The 18,731-nt window shown below is 46.0% G+C and overlaps 1 protein-coding gene across 1 annotated transcript in view; it reads left to right on the top strand.

The window, feature by feature from the left end:
• The first annotated feature begins 2,163 nt into the window (after positions 1-2,163).
• LOC116980828 (fatty acid amide hydrolase-like) overlaps positions 2,164-18,731 on the top strand; it is a 63,152-nt gene continuing 46,584 nt past the window's right edge. Inside the window, exons 1-3 of the mRNA XM_033033434.1 lie at positions 2,164-2,381; positions 8,501-8,557; positions 16,820-16,857. Coding sequence (XP_032889325.1) covers positions 2,238-2,381; positions 8,501-8,557; positions 16,820-16,857 — 239 coding nt within the window. The 5' untranslated portion in view covers positions 2,164-2,237. The remainder of the gene's footprint in view (positions 2,382-8,500; positions 8,558-16,819; positions 16,858-18,731) is intronic.

The following is an 18,731-nucleotide window of genomic DNA, read 5'->3' as shown; positions in this document are numbered from 1 at the left end:
TAAGTTTATTGGCCAAGTATTCACATACAAGGAATTTGCCTTGGTGCTCCGCCCACAAGTAACAACATGACATACAGAGACAGTTACGAATTACTCAGAAAACACTAAACATTAATAATAATAAGACATTAATAATAAAACACCATAAAGAACGTGCAAACTCCACACAGACAGCACCCGAGGTCAGGACCAAACCCGGTTCTCAGCGGCTCTACCAGCTGCACCACTGTGCCGCCCATTACATAAGATTAGAAATTAAACTTGCACATGTTCCTAATTTCATAATTTAATTCCCCAGTAATTGTGGGCTGCAGTATTTTCAAAGCCTTACGCCAAAATTGTGAAGTCGTTCAATATTTCCACACCGGGGCAAAAAGGTTCTGACTGTCTAATACGGATCACACTGTCGTATGCATCTAATAGTCAACCAGCGGGACAGGCAGCATCTCTGGAGAGAAGGAATAGGTGACGTTTTGGGTCGAGACCTTTCTTCAGACTGAGAGTCAGGAAAGAGAAACGAGAGATAGAAAGATATGGAACAAATGAATGATAAAGGAAACAGGCCATTGTTAGCTGTGGGTGAAAACAAGTTACAGCCAATGAGGCTCAACAAGATGACTTTGAAAGCTGGTACCACTTGGGTGAGGCAGGGATGGAGAGAGGGGATGCAAGGGTTACTTGAAGTTAGAGAAATCAATAGTCATACCATTGGATTTTAAGCTGCCCAAGTGAAAGATGAGATGCGTTTGGCCTCACTGTGACAATGGAGGAGGCCGAAAGGTCAGTGTGGGAATAGGAAGGGGAATTAAAATGTTTGGCAACCGGTAGGTCAGCTGGGAAAAGATGCAATCCTTCCCCATGAAGCAGAGAATTTTGAGAGGAAATATGTTCGGAATAAGTGGAGAGTTAAGAGTGTTTAAATATCGTATGTACCAAGATGGAACAATGAAATTCACCTATCACTTGCCAGGCTTTGTCCTGCCCCCACCTCTCTCTTCCAGCTTTCTTCCCCCCCCCCCCCCCCCCCCCCCCCACCAGTCTGAAGAAGGCTCCCGACCTGAAGTGTCACCTGCCCATTTATAAGTTCACAGAGCAGAAGTAGGTTATTTGGCCCATCGAGTCTGCTCCACCATTCAATTATGGCTGATCTATTTTCCCCTCTCAACCCCATTCTCCTGCCCTCTCCCCATAACCCCTGACGTCCCTACTAATCAACATTCCCGCCACATATGCTGCCTGACCCAGGCATAGTCATAGTGATACAGTGTGGAAAAAGGCCCTTCGGCCCAACTTGCCCACATGTCCCAGCTACACTAGTCCCACCTGCCTGCGCTTTGTCCATATCCCTCTAAACCTGTCCTATCCATGTACCTGTCAAACTGTTTCTTAAACGTCGGGACATTCCCAGCCTCAACTACCTCCTCTGACAGGTTGTTCCATAAGGGCCTGTCCCACGAGCATGTGACTGCATGCGGCAAGCGCGACCAATCCGGAAGCGGGGGCCGCGTGGAGGTCAAGTGATCCCGTACGAGTTGAGGTGAAGTTCGAGCAAAGTCCGCACTAGGCGTACGTCGTCAAGACGCTGCTTATGGCATCGAGACGCTGCGTACGCCCGTCGAGGCGGTGCGAACGGCCCAATGCGGCTGTGGGCCGGCAGGCCGTTGCCGCGCGGAATTTTTGAACAGTCAATTTTACGGAGCCCCGTGCGATGTCGGGACCAGCTCCGCGCAATTCCATACGGCTCCGGCGATCGAAGTGGGACCGGCCCCGCGAGGCCGTACGGCTCAAGCGACCACATTAGGTCGCGCTTGCCGCATGGAGTCGCATGCTCGTGGGACAGGCCCTATACACCTACCACCCTTTGTGTGAAAAAGTTACCCCTCAGATTCCTATTAAATCTTTTCCCCTTCACCTTGAACCTATGTCCTCGATTCCCCTATTCTGGGCAAGAGACTCTGTGCATCTACCCGATCTATTCCTCTCATGATTTTGTACACCTCTATAAGATCACCCCTCATCATCCACTCTACTCACACACCCTCGAGTCCTGGCAACATCCTCGTAAATCTCCTCTGAACCCTCTCCAACTTGACAATATCTTCCCCGTGTGTTGGATTGGGCGTTGCTGATTTGCGGTCGGCTGAGTGTGTAGATGGGGACGGCGCCTTTAAGCGGGAGCAGGTGTGGGGACTGGGCTGGACGTGGAGCGGAGCTGAGCTGAGCGCTTCCTTGTGGACATGGAGATGGAGCTGCTGCTGTGTGTGGCGCTGGCGGGCGCGCTGCTATACCTGGCCCTGCTACAGCGCTGCACCGGCCGACGCACCGCCCCGCTGCACCGGGAGCCCGGCAAGGCGGCAGCCCACTACGGCGTCAAAGACACGGTGAGCGGCGGGACAACTGCTCAACACTCGCCCCGTCTCCCCGCCTGCCTGCATGCGATGCAACTCTCCCCTTCGTTTGCATGCGTCTCCTCGTCCTTTGCATGTAACTTCCCTCTGAAACTCCCCGTCCGGCTGCAACTATCTACCCCTTTGCAACTATCCGTTTGCGTGTCTCTCCTGCTTTGTAACTGTCTCCTGAAGTCAGTGTTCTCCTTGTAAACCAACCTGCAAATTCACTTACATACAATTTAGTGAGTACAGAAGGGACGAGGTTTCTCGTTCCCCGGCTGGTAAACTCGAGTGGCCGGTGACACAATAAATTGGAGCTGGAGTCCCCATGAAATGAAGGTCGATAGTGAAGCTGATGGGTTATTCGGACCATCTTGCAAAGTAGTCATCTTCGCAGTGAGTGGCAGGGCCTGGGGAGTGTTGTAGAGCTGAGGGATCTAGGAGTGCAGGTGTATGGTTCCTTGAAGGTGGTCTCACAAAAGTCACAAGAAGGCTTTTGACACATTGACCTTCATCAGTCAAGCGTATTGAGTTATGTTATAGTTGTACAAGACGTTGGAGTATTATGTTCAGTTTTGGTCGCCCTGCTATAGGAAAGGTATAGGGAGGTTTCACGGCAGTCGGGTCACGACCCATGACGCGTACTGTTGCTACGCTACTCTCGCAAATGGAGTACACGCGATGAACTGCAGGTAGGCACTTACCATTGTTTCCAACGTCGCGGGCCCGTTAAAACCCGCTGAAATTGTCAATTTTTGCGCTGTAAATAATTATGGGAATCGGGATAAGCGTGAGAGACATTTAGCCTACTTCACAATTCCAAAAGTGAGGAGAAATGACGGTAGATAGAAGCGAGAACTGAAGGGACAACAACAGACAGAGTGTTTGGTGAACATTGGCCGTTTGCTCACTGCATTTCATCAACTAAGGAGTTTTTTCTTGATTCCTTTGGCATCTAAAAAGTTTCAGAAGTGATAAAACTGTCTGTAATTTTTTTTTAAATCGCCCATGGTTACCAAGTGGGTTTTTACATACAAAATGAAACGCATCTGAAGAAACATTTACAGCCAGATTGATCACTTCTGAGAATATTTAGATACCAAAGGAATCAAGCAAAAACACAAATAATGCCTTACTGTTGATGAATGCAGTGAGCAAACGCGATAATTCCCAATATTTTCAATTCCGATATCTGCACGGCCAATGTTTACCAAGCACTTTAGCTGATGTTCTCCCTTCAATTCTCGCTTCTCTTTACCTTCATTTCGCTTCACTTTTGGAATTCTAAAGATGGGTACATGTCTCTCACACTTACCCCGACTCCCACAATTTTTTTCAGCGCAAAAATTCAACATTTTGGCTGTTTTTAACAGGTAGGAAAGTATGCGTTTCTAGCATTAATAACATATACCGGAAGTGACGGATGTCCTCCAGATGGATTTAGTGGCTCCGTGCATCAAGCCCTATGACCCAGTGACCTTACGTGCAACCCCCCTATTGTTAGGCTGGAAAGAATGCAGAGAAGATTTACGAGGATGTTAGCAGGACTGAGCTTTTGGGACCTGAGCTATAGGGAGAGGTTGGACAGACTGGGATTTTATCCCTTCGAGTTCAGGAGGGATCTTATAGAGGTGTATAAAGGTTCAAAGGTCAGTTTATTGTCACATACCAATTGAAACTCAAATTACCATACAGCCATACGAAAAAAAAAGCAACAACTACATAAAGCTGGATTCCCCACATTCCTCACTGTGATGGAAGGGAATGAAGTCTAATCTTCCTCCTTATTCTCCTGCGGTCGGGGCAGTCGAACCATCTGCAGTCGGGGCGTTTGAAGCTCCCGTGTCGGTGCAGTCGAAGCTCCTGTGGCTTGGAGCTCCCGAAGTCGGTCTCCAGCAAAGGTCGCCAACTCCTCGATGTTAGGCCGCAGTGCGGACAGAGATACGATACGGGAAAAAATCGCAACTCCGTCGAGCGAACAGATTTTTAAAAGTTTCCCCCAACGTCCACCCCCGCCATAAAATAAACTAAAAAAACAAAGACATACATTTAACACATACTAAAAACAACAAAAGAAGGAAGGGACAGACAGACTGTTGGCGAGGCAGCCATTGCTGGCACCTCTTGGTGAATTGAGATTTGAATTGAGTATAAGATAATTGGAGTAGATAGGATGAATGCCCAGGGTAGGGGAATAAAGAAGCATCCAAGATAGGTATACGTTTAAAGTAAGAGGGCAACAGGAACCTGAGGGGCAACGTTTTCATACCGAGGGTGGTGGGTATAAGGAACAAACTGCTAGAGGAGGTAGTTGAGGCAGGGGCTATAACAACATTTAAAAGACACTTGGACAGGTACGCAGATAGGAAAGGTTTAGAGGGATATATGGGCCAAATGGGACGAGCTTAGATGGGGCAGCATGAAAGAGTTGGGCCAAAGATCCTGTTTCCGTGCTGTATGATTCTAAGGCCGAGATTAGTTAAAGAAAAATAAACTTACGTATATTAAAGTCTTGTACTTCTCTCAAAAGGAGTTGAACTCGGTGATACAAATTCAGTGATACAGAGTTGCTTTTTTTTACTACTTTCAAAACTGTTATTTATAACACTTCCAAGTACAGTAGCATATGTTGTTATTTCAACTCGAGCCAAAATCGTTCCATCTGCATTATCTCAGCCTGACACTAGTTTTCCTTGAGCAAACAGCTCCTTGTTATTCTGTGGCAGTGAGATGTCTTTAATGCTTCACAACTGGTTGATCCAAACATTGGCATGTCCTTGAGAAGGTGGTACTGCAGCTGGGGACCCACAATATTCAGTCGCAGTCGCAGTGATGGGCCAGCCAAGTTTGGGGAGACAGCTCATTGAGTTGACAAGCTGCCAGCACCACTTGGATTTGCTTAGGAATGTAATTGTGAGACTGGCTGTAAATTCATTGCAGTGTTTCACAGCTGTTTCTTGACATGTGGACAAGTGTCTTCCCACATCCATCCAGAATTCCGTGTGAAGTAACATTCCAGTCAGCGACAGACAGACGATGGTTCTTGTGCCCAGGACAGCTGCCTGAGACAATGGTCAACGTTTATAGAATGATCTGGTGGTGCGGCAGGGAACGGCTCTCCACCACTCCTTCGACTATAGGGACACAGCGGGAAAACAGGCCCTTCGGCCCACCAAGATCAAAGGGCTTGAGGCATCATGGTGGCACAGTGATGGTTGCTGCCTCACAGCACTAGAGACCCAGCTTCCATCTGGACTTCAGCTGCTGTCTGTACAGAGTTTGCACGTTCTCCCTGTGTCTGCGTGGGTTTCCTCCGGGTGCTCCGGTTTCCTCACACACTCCAAAGATAGAAACATAGAAAATAGGTGCAGGAGGAGGCCATTCGGCCCTTCGAGCCTGCACCGCCATTCAATATGATCATGGCTGATCATCCAACTCAGTATCCTGTACCTGCCTTCTCTCCATACCCCCTGATCCCTTTAGCCACAAGGGCCACATCTAACTCCCTCTTAAATTTAGCCAATGAACTGGCCTCAACTACCTTCTGTGGCAGAGAATTCCAGAGATTCACCACTCTGTGTGAAAAATGTTTTTCTCATCTCGGTCCTAAAAGATTTCCCCCTTATCCTTAAACTGTGACCCCTTGTTCTGGACTTCCCCAACATCGGGAAGAATCTTCCTGCATCTAGCCTGTCCAACCCCTTAAGAATTTTGTAAGTTTCTATAAGATCCCCCCTCAATCCTCTAAATTCTAACGAGTACAAGCCGAGTCTATCAGTCTTTCTTCATACGAAAGTCCTGACATCCCAGGAATCAGTCCCAGGAAGATGTACAGGTTTGTAGGTTAATTGGCTTCGATAAAAATTGTAAATTGTCCCTAGTATGTGTATGATAGTGCGAGTGCACGGGGTGATCACTGGTTGGCACGGACACTGTGGGCTGAAGGGCCTGTTTCCATGCTGTATCTCTAAGGTCTAAAGAGTCCACGCCAACCAGCAATCACCCCATACTCCGGCAGGCAAATGGGAATAGCCCAGTCCTGTTTCCGTGCTGTACAGGAAATTATGATGTTGGTCTTGATGTCAAAAGCTTGCTCATCCAGTTTTTTTTTTTTTGTCAGCACATTTGCTTTGTGTTGTTATTAATTAGGGTTGGATGGAGGAGCAAAAGCAGATGACGGGCCACAGAGGCCCAACACCACTGTCCCGCTGGTAAACGTGCTGTGTGACTAATTCCACGGTGGAGGCCAACTTCTCTCCACTGATGGCCAGCTGGAGACCTGGCAAGCAGAGCAAGTCAACAATGTAGCAGCTCAAACACTGTATTAGATTGAATAACATCACTAAGGCGTTAAAAGCAGAAAACTATTTACTCCAGCAGTTAGTGTCAATTTTCAAGAAGCAAGTAGTGTTAAAACTCAACTGAAATAATTCTGTTACGGAGATGTAGTCACAAGGATCCACAAGTGATGGTTTATATAAAAGACACAAAGTGCTGGAGTAACTCAGCGGGTCATGCAGCCTCTCTGGAGAACATGGGTAGGTGATGTTTGGTATCTGGACCCTTCTTCAGCCGGATCTCCCGTCTACAACATTCCTCCAGTCTGAAGAAAGGTCCCAACCCGAAACGTCACCTATCCATGTTCTCCAGAGAGGCTGCCTGACTTGCTGAGTTACTCCAGCACTTTGTGTCTTTTTTTGTCAACCTGCATCTGCAGTTCCTTGTCTCTCCATTCTAATCAGGCTCCTAAATATAAAGGGATTCAGAAAATGAATTTTCTCATGGACAAAATTATTTTGATTGAACAAAATGTTATTGGTTGTGACCCAGCTGTTGCTAGTTGATTTTTATAAACAGGGCCATTTTCACATTAAGTAGCGTCATGGAATTGTACACCACAGAAACGGGCCCTTTGGCCCCATTTGTTGCTGCTATCCAAGATGCCCCATCTAAGCTACTCCTATTTGCATGTGTTTGGTCCATATCCCTCTAAACCTGTCATTATTGTTCCAAATGTATTTTAAATGCTGTTGTATTACCTGCCTCAACTACCTGCTCTGGCAGCTTGTTTCATATACCCACCACCCTCTGTGTGGAAAAAAATTGCCCCTCTGGTTCCTAGAAAATCTTTCCCTTCTCACCTGAAACCTACACTATGTCTACCAGTTCTAGATTCCCCTTCCAAGGGTAAAAGACTCTGTGCATTCTAATTCTATAACCATTCGATTAACAGCACTGGCTCTCTGCTTCTCCGCTGCCGAGTATGCCTGCGCAGTATGGGAGCGCTCAGCTCATGCAAGGAAGATTGATCCTGTGCTAAACACAAGCTGTCGCTGTGATGCATGAAACCTACCTAGACTGACAACATCTACCTACTCTCTGGCATTGCATCCCCTGGAATCAGAAGAGCTGTAGCTAGTCAAAAAGAACGCCTCAGACAGTCAGAGGATGGACACCCTCTACATGACCACCTTTGCTACCTCATGCAGAAGTTTCCTCTCTTCTGCCCACCCCCTGGACTGCAGTGCATCGTCCAGAAGGCTCAAACGCTGGGAAGAGGGACTAGAGAAATCTCCAGAAGGCATTCACATGGCAATCGATCCCTCCGAGAAATTTGCACCAGGTTCCTGCCAACCGTGGATAACCTGGAGCAGTCTCAACAGATAGGCGCGGGAGGAGCAAATGGAAGATGCTGAAGTGGGGATCTACTGAAGATGCAGCAGACTGCGAGTGTGGACTGGGCCTCCAGACTATGGAACATCTCCTGAGCTGTGACGTGCTGCATGAAACATACACTGTATACGACCTTGCAGAGGCCAACCATGTGGCACTAAAATTTGCTCGCTGTTGGCAAACAGTTGTGTTATGACACAAAATAAATACCCTATCTATTCCCCTCATGATTTTATTCACCTCCATAAGATGACCCCTCACCCTCCAAGGAATAAAGTCCTCGCCAGCCCAACCCTGTAGCTCAGGCCTCGAGTCTTGGCGACACCCTCGTCAACCTTCCCTGCACTCTTTCCAGCTTGTCGACATCCTCTCTACGGGGGAAATCAATGCATTTTAAAAGCTCATAAACCTTTATTTGTGTTTTTGTATTCCTCCAGCCATCAATTTGGTTGTCTGGCCTTGCTCTAAGAGTGACTGCGCACCTGGTCAACACAGTAAGTGATCACCTTGCAAATGTCCAGCAAAATGGCTGCTTAAGATCAATTATTTATTCTTCTTTGTTATTGCGACATAATTTTTGCTGTCACTAAAATGATTATGTTTGTCAATGATTTTTTTAATATTTGTTTTTTATATTTGTTTATAATTTTTATAAATATTTTTATTATTATATTTGTTAATAATTGTTGCAATTTTTTAATATTTGTTTATAATTGTTACAATTATTATAATAGTTTTTTTATATTTTCTGAGAATGGGGATATATATTTGCAGTGTTTCAGTTTAGTTTAAAGTTACAGCATGGAAACAGGCCCTTCAGCCCACTGAGTCCATGCCAACCATCGATCACTGGTTCACACTAGTTCTATGTTATCCCACTTTCTCATCCACTCCCTACACACTAGGGCCAATTAACCTACAAATGATGAAACCCATGCAGTCACAGGGAGAACATGCAGACTCTGCACACAGACAACACCCGAGGTCAGGATCGAACTCAAGTCTCTGGTGCTGTGAGGCAGCAGCTCTATCGCCCAACTTGCTTATTTATATAGAAACAAGGAATTGCAGATGCTGCTTTACAAACCCAGAGTAGGGGAATTGAGAACAAGAGGACATGGGCTGAAAGTGGAGTTGGGGTATGAAGGGTCTCGACCTGAAACGTCACCCATTCCTTCTTTCCAGAGATGCTGCCTGTCCCGCTGAGTTACTCCAGCCTTTTGTGTCGATATTAGTCCGAAAATGGATCTTTTCTAGTTTTATGTTTTCCCCAGTGTTATTGTGAAATAATTCTTACTATTGATAGAATTATTAATACTAGTCATGCATTTGTGATGTAGCGGCTTCGGCTTGTGGGCTTGAGTTATAGTGAGAGGTTGGGCAGGCTGGGACATTCTTCTTTCGAGCGTAGGAGGCTGAGGGGTCACCTTATTGAGGTGTACAAGATCATGAGGGGCACGGATAAAGTGAACGCTCACAAGCTTTTCCCAGGGTAGAGGATTCTAAAATTAGAGGGCATGGGCTCAAGATGAAAAGGGAGAGATTTAAGAGCTCAGAGGCAACTTTTTCACTTGCAGGGTAGTTCGTATCTGGAACGAGCTGCCAGAAGAATCTATAGAAGCGGACACAATTACATTTTTAATGGCCGTTTGATATATGGAAAGGAAGGGTTTAGGCCAAATGCAGTAGGGCTGGCATGGGCAAGGTGGGCTGAAGGGCTTGTTCCTGTGTGTACTGCTCTGTTTCCTTGAACCCTTCTGTGATAATCAGACAAACAAGGACTTGTTATACCAACTGTAAATATAGGCTGAAGAGAAATGACCTTCACCTCTCCAGTCAAGGAGGCACGAGAGAGACACAAAATGCTGGAGTAACTCAGCGGGACGGGCAGCATCTCTGGAGAGAAGGAATGGGAGATGTTTCGGGTTGAGACCCTTCTTCAGACTGAGAGTCAGGGGATTGGGAAACATAGAGATATGGAAGAGTAAGGTGTGAAAATACACTTCAAAGGGGACAATGTTCATGGAAAATGTAGAATAGTTCATTGTTAGCTTTGGGGAAGGTGACAACGAGGCAAATAAACAGTAATGTTTAATCAGGAGGACAGTAGAACTAGTCGGAGAATTTGTTGTGGGGGAGGGACGGAGAGACAGAGGGAAAGCAAAAATCACTTGAAGTTAGAGAAGTCAACGTTCATACCGCTGGGGTGTAAACTGCCCAAGTGAAATATGAGGAGTTGTTCCTCCAATTTGCACTGGGCCTCACTCTGACAATGGAGGAGGCCCAGGACAGAAAGTTTGACCCTTGTGGGAGCTGACAAGGCTTCTGGTGATTTAAGTCCTGTTTCTTTACTTTTTATAATCTAGCCAATCCAAATAGACAATCTTCCTCCAAGAAAGCCATTTTCGTTTTTTAATTAAATACAGTGCCCTCCATAATGTTTGGGACAAAGACCCATCATTTATTTATTTGCCTCTGTACTCCCCAATTTGAGATTTGTAATAGAAAAAAAAAATCACATGCGGTTAAAGTGCACATTGTCAGATTTTATTAAAAGCCATTTTTATACATTTTGGTTTCACCATGAATCACTTCCCTCTGGAAGGCGACTCCGGATTGTCAAAGCTGCCACAGCCAGACATAAAAACATTTTTTATCCACGAGTAGTTGCTCTACTCAGCCAAAAATCTGTAGCCTCCCTTTGATCTGATATTTTGTTGGATCACATGCTTGATCAATGGTGTTTTATCATGAATGTTTTATTATTATTAATATTTAGTGTTTTCTGAGTCATTCGTAACTGTCACTGTATGTCATGTAGTTACTTGTTGGCGGGGCACCAAGGCAAATTCCTTGTATGTGAATACTTGGCCAATAAACTTACTTATTTACTTACTTACCATGTAGAAATTACAGCAGTGTTTATACATAGTCCCCCCATTTCAGGGCACCATAATGTTTGGGACACAGCAATGTCACGTAAATTCAAGATTTTTTCAAGATTCAAGATACATTTAATTGTCACATGTGCCAGATGGCACAGTGAAATGAAATTCCCATACAGCCATACAATAAAAATAAAGAACACAACACACTATAGAATTTGACATAAAACATCCCCACACAGCAGAATCAGAGTTCCCCACTGTGTGGGAAGGCACCAAAGTCAGTTTCTTCCTCCACTGTTCCCCGTGGTCAGGGCCTCCCCGTGCTCTCCGCAGTTGCAGCTACGGGCGGCCCGATGTCCAGGACCGCTCGCCGGGGTGTTGTAAGTCTGACGTCGGGGCTGCGGGACGTCCTCAGCGGCGTGGACACCAGAGTCGGCTCCCTCCTACCGGAGTCGGCGGCTCTCAAAGTCCGCAGGCCGCGCCGGGTGGAGACTGCTGCTGTAGACCCTCTGCAAGGCGCCCCAGGACTCCACGATGCCATTCAGCGCCGCCCGCGTTGGAAGCTCTCCGCACCAGAGCTCCACGATGTTGGAGCAGCGGCCCAACGTTCCGGAGCTCCAAACGGCGACCCAGGTAGGCATCGCCCGCTCCGCGGTGACTCCAACGCTGCGCCGCCGCTGTAGCAGCCCCGGTCCGGTCCCCGGCAGGAAAGGCCGCTCCGATCCAGCTGGTAGGCCGCGAGGTGGGGGGGCGAGGACGCGACTCGGAGAAATAGTCGCGTCCCCGCCAGGAAGAGACTGGGAAACGGTTTCCCTCTTACCCTGGCCCCCTCCCCCACATAGAAAAGTAAAGGTTCCCCCCCAAAACAGACATTGGACTAACTGAAAAATTTTAAAAAGATAGAAATGACAGACAGGCTGTAGGTAGAGGCTGCTGCCAGTGCAGCGCCCCTAGACAAATGAAAGTAGTCATGTTTAGTATTTTGTTGCATATCTTTTGCATGCAATGACTGCTTGAAGTCTGATTCATGGACATCACCAGTTGCTGGGTGTCTTCTCTGGTGATGCTCTACCAGGCCTGTATTACAGCCATCGTTAGCTTATGCTTGTTTTTGGGGAAAATCCCCTTCAGTTTTCTCTTCAGCATATAAAAGGCATGCTCAATTGCGTTCAGATCCGGTGGTTGACTTGGCCACTCTAGAATTGACCTTTTTTAGCTTGGAAAAACTCCTTTGTAGCTTTAGCAGTATGTTTGGGATCATTGTCTTGCTGTAGAATGAACCGCCGGCCAATTAGTTTTGAGGCATTTCAAGTTCAAGTGAGTTTATTGTCATGTGTCCCTGTATAGGACAATGAAATTCTTGCTTTGCTTAAGCACACAGAAAATAGTAGGCATTTACTACAAAACAGATAAATGTTTCCATATACCATGATATAAATATATACACACATGAATAAATAAACTGGTAGTGCAAATAACAGAAAGTGGTTGCTAATAATCAGAGTTTTGTCCGAGCCAGGTTTAATAGCCTGATGGCTGAGGGGAAGTAGCTATTCCTGAACCTGGTTGTTGCAGTCTTCAGGCTCCTGTACCTTCTACCTGAAGGTAGCAGGGAGATGAGTGTGTGGCCAGGATGGTGTGGGTCTTTGATGATACTGCCAGCCTTTTTGAGGCAGCGACTGCGATAAATCCCCTCGATGGAAGGAAGGTCAGAGCCGATGATGGACTGGGCAGTGTTTACTACTTTTTGTAGTCTTTTCCTCTCCAGGGCGCTCAAATTGTCGAACCAAGCCACGATGCAACCGGTCAGCATGCTCTCGACTGTGCACCTGTAGAAGTTAGAGAGAGTCTTCCTTGACAATCCGACTCTCCGTAATCTTCTCAGGAAGTAGAGGCGCTGATGAGCTTTTTTGATAATTGCGTTAGTGTTCTCGGACCAGGAAAGATCTTCAGAGATGTGCACCCCCAGGAATTTGAAGTTCTTGACCCTTTCAACCATCGACCCGTTGATATAAATGGGGCTGTGGGTCCCCCTCCTACTCCTTCCAAAGTCCACAATCAGTTCCTTGGTTTTGCTGGTGTTGAGGGCCAGGTTATTGCGCTGGCACCATATGGACAGTTGCTCGATCTCTCTTCTCTACTCTGACTCATACCCATCAGTGATACGCCCCACAATAGTGGTGTCGTCAGCGAACTTGATGATGGAGTTCGCACTGTGGTTCGCTACGCAGTCATGGGTATAGAGTGAGTACAGCAGGGGGCTGAGCACGCAGCCTTGAGGTGCTCCCGTGCTGATTGTTATTGAGGCTGACACATTTCCACCAATACGAACAGACTGTGGTCTGTGGACGAGGAAGTCGAGGATCCAGTTGCAGAGGGATGCGCAGAGATGTTTGAACTTGAGCAGAATTAATTATGCTACTACCATCAGCAGTTGTATCATCAATGAAGATAAGTGAGCCAGTACCTTCAGCAGCCATACATTCCCAGGCCATACACCCCCACCACCGTGTTTCACAGATGAGGTGGTATGCTTTGGATCTTGGGCAGTTCCTTCTCTCCTCCATACTTTGCTGTTGCTATCACTCTGATATAAGTTAATCTTCGTCTCATCTGTCCACAAGACCTTTTTCCAGAACTGTGGTTGCTCTTTTAAGTACATCTTGGCAAACTGTAACCTGACCATCCTATTTTAGTGGCTAACCAGTGGTTTGCATCTTGCAGTGTAGCCTCTGTATTTCAGTTCATGAAGTCTTCTGCGGACAGTGGTCATTGACAAATCCACACCTGACTCCTGAAGTGTGTTTCTGATCTGTCGGACAGGTGTTTGGGGATTTTTCTTTATTATAGAAATAATTCTTCTGTCATCAGCTGTGGAGGTCTTCCTTGGCCTGCCAGTCCCTTTGCGATTAGTAAGCTCACCAGTGCTCTCTTTCTTCTTAATGATGTTCCAAACAGTTGATTTTGGTAAGCCTAATGTTTGGCTGATGTCTCTAACAGTTTTATCTTGTTTCTCAGTCTCATAATGGCTTCTTTGACTTTCATTGGCACAACTTTGGTCCTCATGTTGATAAACAGCAATAAAAGTTTCCAAAGGTGATGGAAAGACTGGAGGAAAGACTAGGTGCTGAGAGCTCTCTTGTACCTGCATTAAGGAAGCAATTAAACACACCTGAGCAATTACATACACCTGTGAAGTCATGTGTCCCAAACATTATGGTGCCCTGAAATGGGGGACTATGTATAAACACAGCTGTAATTTCTACATGGTGAAACCAAAATGTATAAAAATGGCCTTTAATAAAATCTGACAATGTGCACTTTAACCACATGTGATTTCTTTTAAATTACAAATCTCAAATTGTGGAGTACAGAGGCAAATAAATAAATGATGGGTCTTTGTCCCTAACATTATGGAGGGCACTGTAGGACAAGCATTTTGGAATGAGCAGTTGTTCCAAACTCGGATATAAATGTTATTTCAGATGAATGTTTTTGTTTTAAATTCATTTTTAACATTAACTGGCTGATGTTGGGTGTCGGAGAGGATTTCAGACATGGCATAAAATTATCCTTGGTAAATTATCCTGGCTTGAGTGATCTTTCTCATTGAATCATACAGCACAAAAACAGGTCATTCGGCCCAACTTGCCCATGCTAGCCAGCATGCCTCATCTACACTAGTCCCACATACCTAAGTTTGACCCATAACCTTCTAACCAGTTCTATCCATGCACCTGTCTAAATGTTTCTTAAATGTTGTGATCATACCTGCCCCAACTACCTCCTCTGGCAGCTCGTTCCATGCACACACCACCCTTTGCATGTAAAAAAAAAAGCTACTCCTCTGGTTCCAATTCAATCTTTTCCCCCCTCACCTTGAACCTATGTCCTCTGGTTCTTGATTCCCCCACTCTGGGTAAAAGACTGTGCATTTACCCGATCTATTCCTCTCATGATCTTGTACTTCTGTCATGTCATTTAAGTTTTTATAATAAAAATGATTTTTCAAGGCAGCCTCGCACAGTGTTTGTTATAAAGCAGATATTTTGACAGCCTACTCATTCCTGTCTATTCCTCTCTTCCTGTCTATTTTTAGTGCAAACACGTGAAGGTTTGCAATAACATGCCAATCTTTGTTGTTATAGGACATACTGTAACTTGCGTGGAGAATATCTGCAATATGACTTTTCTCCTCTAATATTTGTTCCAGAAAATATTAAGCTGTTTAATACAGCATTATAAATGTGTATATAGAAACTGGTAAATTTCACTTCAGCCAAGTCCCATTAAGTAACAGTTCACGTTTTGTTTCTCCTTAATTATTAACATTGCTCTGAGGACATAAGGTGGTGACCTTTTGTTAATCTGTTTTTTTCACTGGTACAAAAAAAAACAGAAACAAAGTGCTGGCGTAACTCAGTGGGTCAGGCAGCATTTCTGGAGAACATGGGCAGTTGACACAAAATGCTGAAGTCAAGGGCATGTCCCACTTGGGCGTCATTTGCGCGACATCCTAAAAATTGGTTGGCGCATCGTGACGCGCGCATGTCGTGTGGTGAGGTGGCATATGCAGTGACGCGCAGTTACGTGTGGCGCCCCAGGATTTTGTGAGGCTCAAAATCCTCGTGCGCCACCTGCGTGATGTGTCCCTTGTGCACGCTGACGTACTGACGGCGTACGTGTGTCGTGTGGTGACGCATGGTTACGTACGGTGACGCACGAACGTTGCCTATGCTAATTTATTATGCGCCACCATGTGCGACAATGTCCGTCGGCGTGCCATTTGCGCGTCATTTGACTGCCGCACCATGTGACCACTCAGGTATAAATCACGCGTAGTTTTGAAAAATCTTCACCATATTATCTTTGATTTTCACTGGAAAATCCTTGCACGGAGATCAGACTAAGTACGAACGACATCGCAAATGGCTCCCAAAAGAAGCAGGGCCATCAAGAGCACTTGGCACGCGACTGTCGTACTGCTAGACGATCTTTGCCGGTAGTGACTCACGCGTCAGTCACTACCGGCCTGTCGCGTAAATGACGCCCAAGTTATTTGGCCCTTAACTCAGCAGGATGGGCAGCATCTCTGGAGAGAAGGAATGGGTGACGTTTCTGATCAAGACCCTTTCCTGACCCACTGAGTTACTCCAGAGCTTTGTGTCATTTTTTGTAAACCAGCATCTGCAGTTCCTTGTTACCTTATTTTGGAATTAAGATTTGTTCGAATGTATCTAGAATTTGATTAGCCTCTATTGTTTTTCCCACAAAAAAAGTAGGTTTATGAAAATAGCAGACACAATAGTGGTGTTTAAGAGGCTTGTGGATAGACGCATAGATCTGGAGGATTATGGATCACAGGTCCGTTTAACTTGGCATCATGTTCGGCACAGACATTGTGGGCCGAAGGGCCTTTACTGTGCTGTACTGCTCTGTTTAATTAAGTGCCACTAATACTGTGATATTGCCCACAAACTCCTACCCCCCCCCCACCCACCCAAAATTGCATAATATGGATGTCACTTTAAGTTTAAAGATACAGCACGGAAACTGGCCCTTCGGCCACCGAGTCACATCCACTCCCTACACAATAGGGGTAATTTACAGAGGCCAATTAACCTACAAACCTCTTGAACGTGGGAGGAAACCGGCGCACCCGGAGGAAACCCACGCGGTCACAGGGACAACATGCAAACTCCACACACACAGTCAGCACCCGAGGTCAGGATCGAACCTGGGTCTCTGGTGCTGTGAGGCAGCAGCTCTACCAGTAGCACCACTGTGTCGCTCAATGGCAAATCCTAACTTGGTGGCTTTTTATGTTAAAGTGTGAAAGTAATGTTATTTTGTGTGTTTATTTTTCAGGTCTTTGGCCAATTTGTTTTAATTCCGCTGCTGATGAGGTAGAGTATTGTCACATTAACCTTTCCATAGAGAAACATGGCCACTAGCATCAGTCTGTGATGGGCCAGGGTTTGTTCTGACCGACATGTAATGGAACAGGATATTATCTCGCCTCTTACGGTCGCCCCATTACAGGAAGGATGTGGAGGCTTTGGAGAGGGTGCAGCGGAGGTTTACCAGGATTAGAGGGTGTTAGCTATAAGGAGAGTTCGGACAAACTTGGATTGTTTTTTCTGGAACGCCGGAGACTGAAGGGAGTCCTATTGGAAGTATATAAAATGTGAAGGGGCATGGATAGGCTAAACAGCCAGAACATTTTTCCCAGTGTGGAAATACAAAACATAGCTTCAAAGTGACGGGGCAAATTGTAAAGTCAATGTTTTATTTTACACAAAGGGTGGTGGGTGCCTGGAACCTGGTGCCTAGGGTGGTGGTGGAGGCAGATATGATAGTGGCATTTAAGAGACTTTAGGACAAATGTCGGAATTGGAGGGATATGGATCATGTGCAGGCAGATAAGGGTTGGTCGGCATCATATTACGCACAACATTGTGGGCCGAAGGGCCTGTTCCTGTGCTGTACCGTTCTATGTTCTATTCATAGCAACAGTTTGCTTCAGGGGAGATGAAAATGGTGCAATTTCATCCTCAGGGCATTAGACATGTAATCAGGGTAGCAACAGTGTATCCCATTAATCAATTTACACTGTTATTGGACAGTGCAGATAATTAATCAAGAAGTAACAGTTCTATTAGTGAATTAATTGCCAAATTCGATACTGAAAGCATTAATGGAAAGAGACTGGACTATCCAGGGAAAGAAAGAGTTTAAATGTTTTTATAGATAACATTCAAACACTAATTAATAACTGGAGGTTGAGACTTCAGGTCAGTGAAACGCAATGTGCTGAAGTAACACAGCGGGTCAGGCAGGTGATTCAGTTATCATCTTATGATTTGATACATTGGTCCCCTTTAGACTCAAGATTATGGGGGGGGTGAGGGGCGATCTTGTTTGCTTTCTTTACCTTCTGGTAATTCTCTTTCCCGGATGGAGGTGATGGCTACAACGGGCCTTTGTAGCTGGACTGTGAAATAGTGCCAAAACCAGGCGACTGTTGCCTACGGACTCTGGGCTGTTTCGATACGATAGAACATTATTTATCCCAGGAGGGAAATTGGTCTGCCTCATTCATAAAACATAACAAGATATATAAAACATGAAATTAAAGTGGCAAGTGGGAAGTCCGGGATTTGGGATGTGCAAAGATAGGGGGAGGGGAGTCAGTCTACCCCACAACAGAAAGGGGAGGGAGTTGTACAGTTTGATAGTCACCGGGAAAAAGGATCTCCTGTGGCGTTGTGTGCTGCATCTTGGTGGAACCAGTCTGTTGCTGAAGGTGCTCCGCAGGTTGACCAGTGTGTCATGGAGCGGGGTGAGCTTTATTGTCCAGGATGTTCCGCAGTTTAAGGAGCATCTTCCCCTCCAAGACCATCTCCCATGAATCCAACTCAGCCCCCAGGACGGGGCCAGCCTTCCTGATGAGCTTGTTAATCCTGTTGCCATCAGCGGCCTTCGCCCTGCTGCCCCAGCACATGGCAGGGAAGAAGATGGCACTGGCCACCACCGTATCATGCATCTATCCCGGGATTGCACTTACGCATGGCAATAGTCTTTACTGATCTGTATGCAAAGAAAGAATCTCACTGCACCTTGGTACACACGATAATAAAACGCAATTGAGGGATGTGGATAGCTGTCGAGTCGGTATCATTCCTCAGACCTTGTAGAACCTGCTTTTCAGTGTTGGAGAGTTTGTGTGGCATGTTGGCCTTTATAACAAGGGGAATCGAATATAGGAGCAAAGAGATCC

Source organism: Amblyraja radiata, chromosome 14, assembly GCF_010909765.2.
Source record: "Amblyraja radiata isolate CabotCenter1 chromosome 14, sAmbRad1.1.pri, whole genome shotgun sequence".
Lineage (NCBI taxonomy): Eukaryota > Metazoa > Chordata > Chondrichthyes > Rajiformes > Rajidae > Amblyraja > Amblyraja radiata.
The sequence above is the reverse complement of the archived record's forward strand: the minus strand, read 5'-3'. Positions and strand labels throughout refer to the sequence as shown.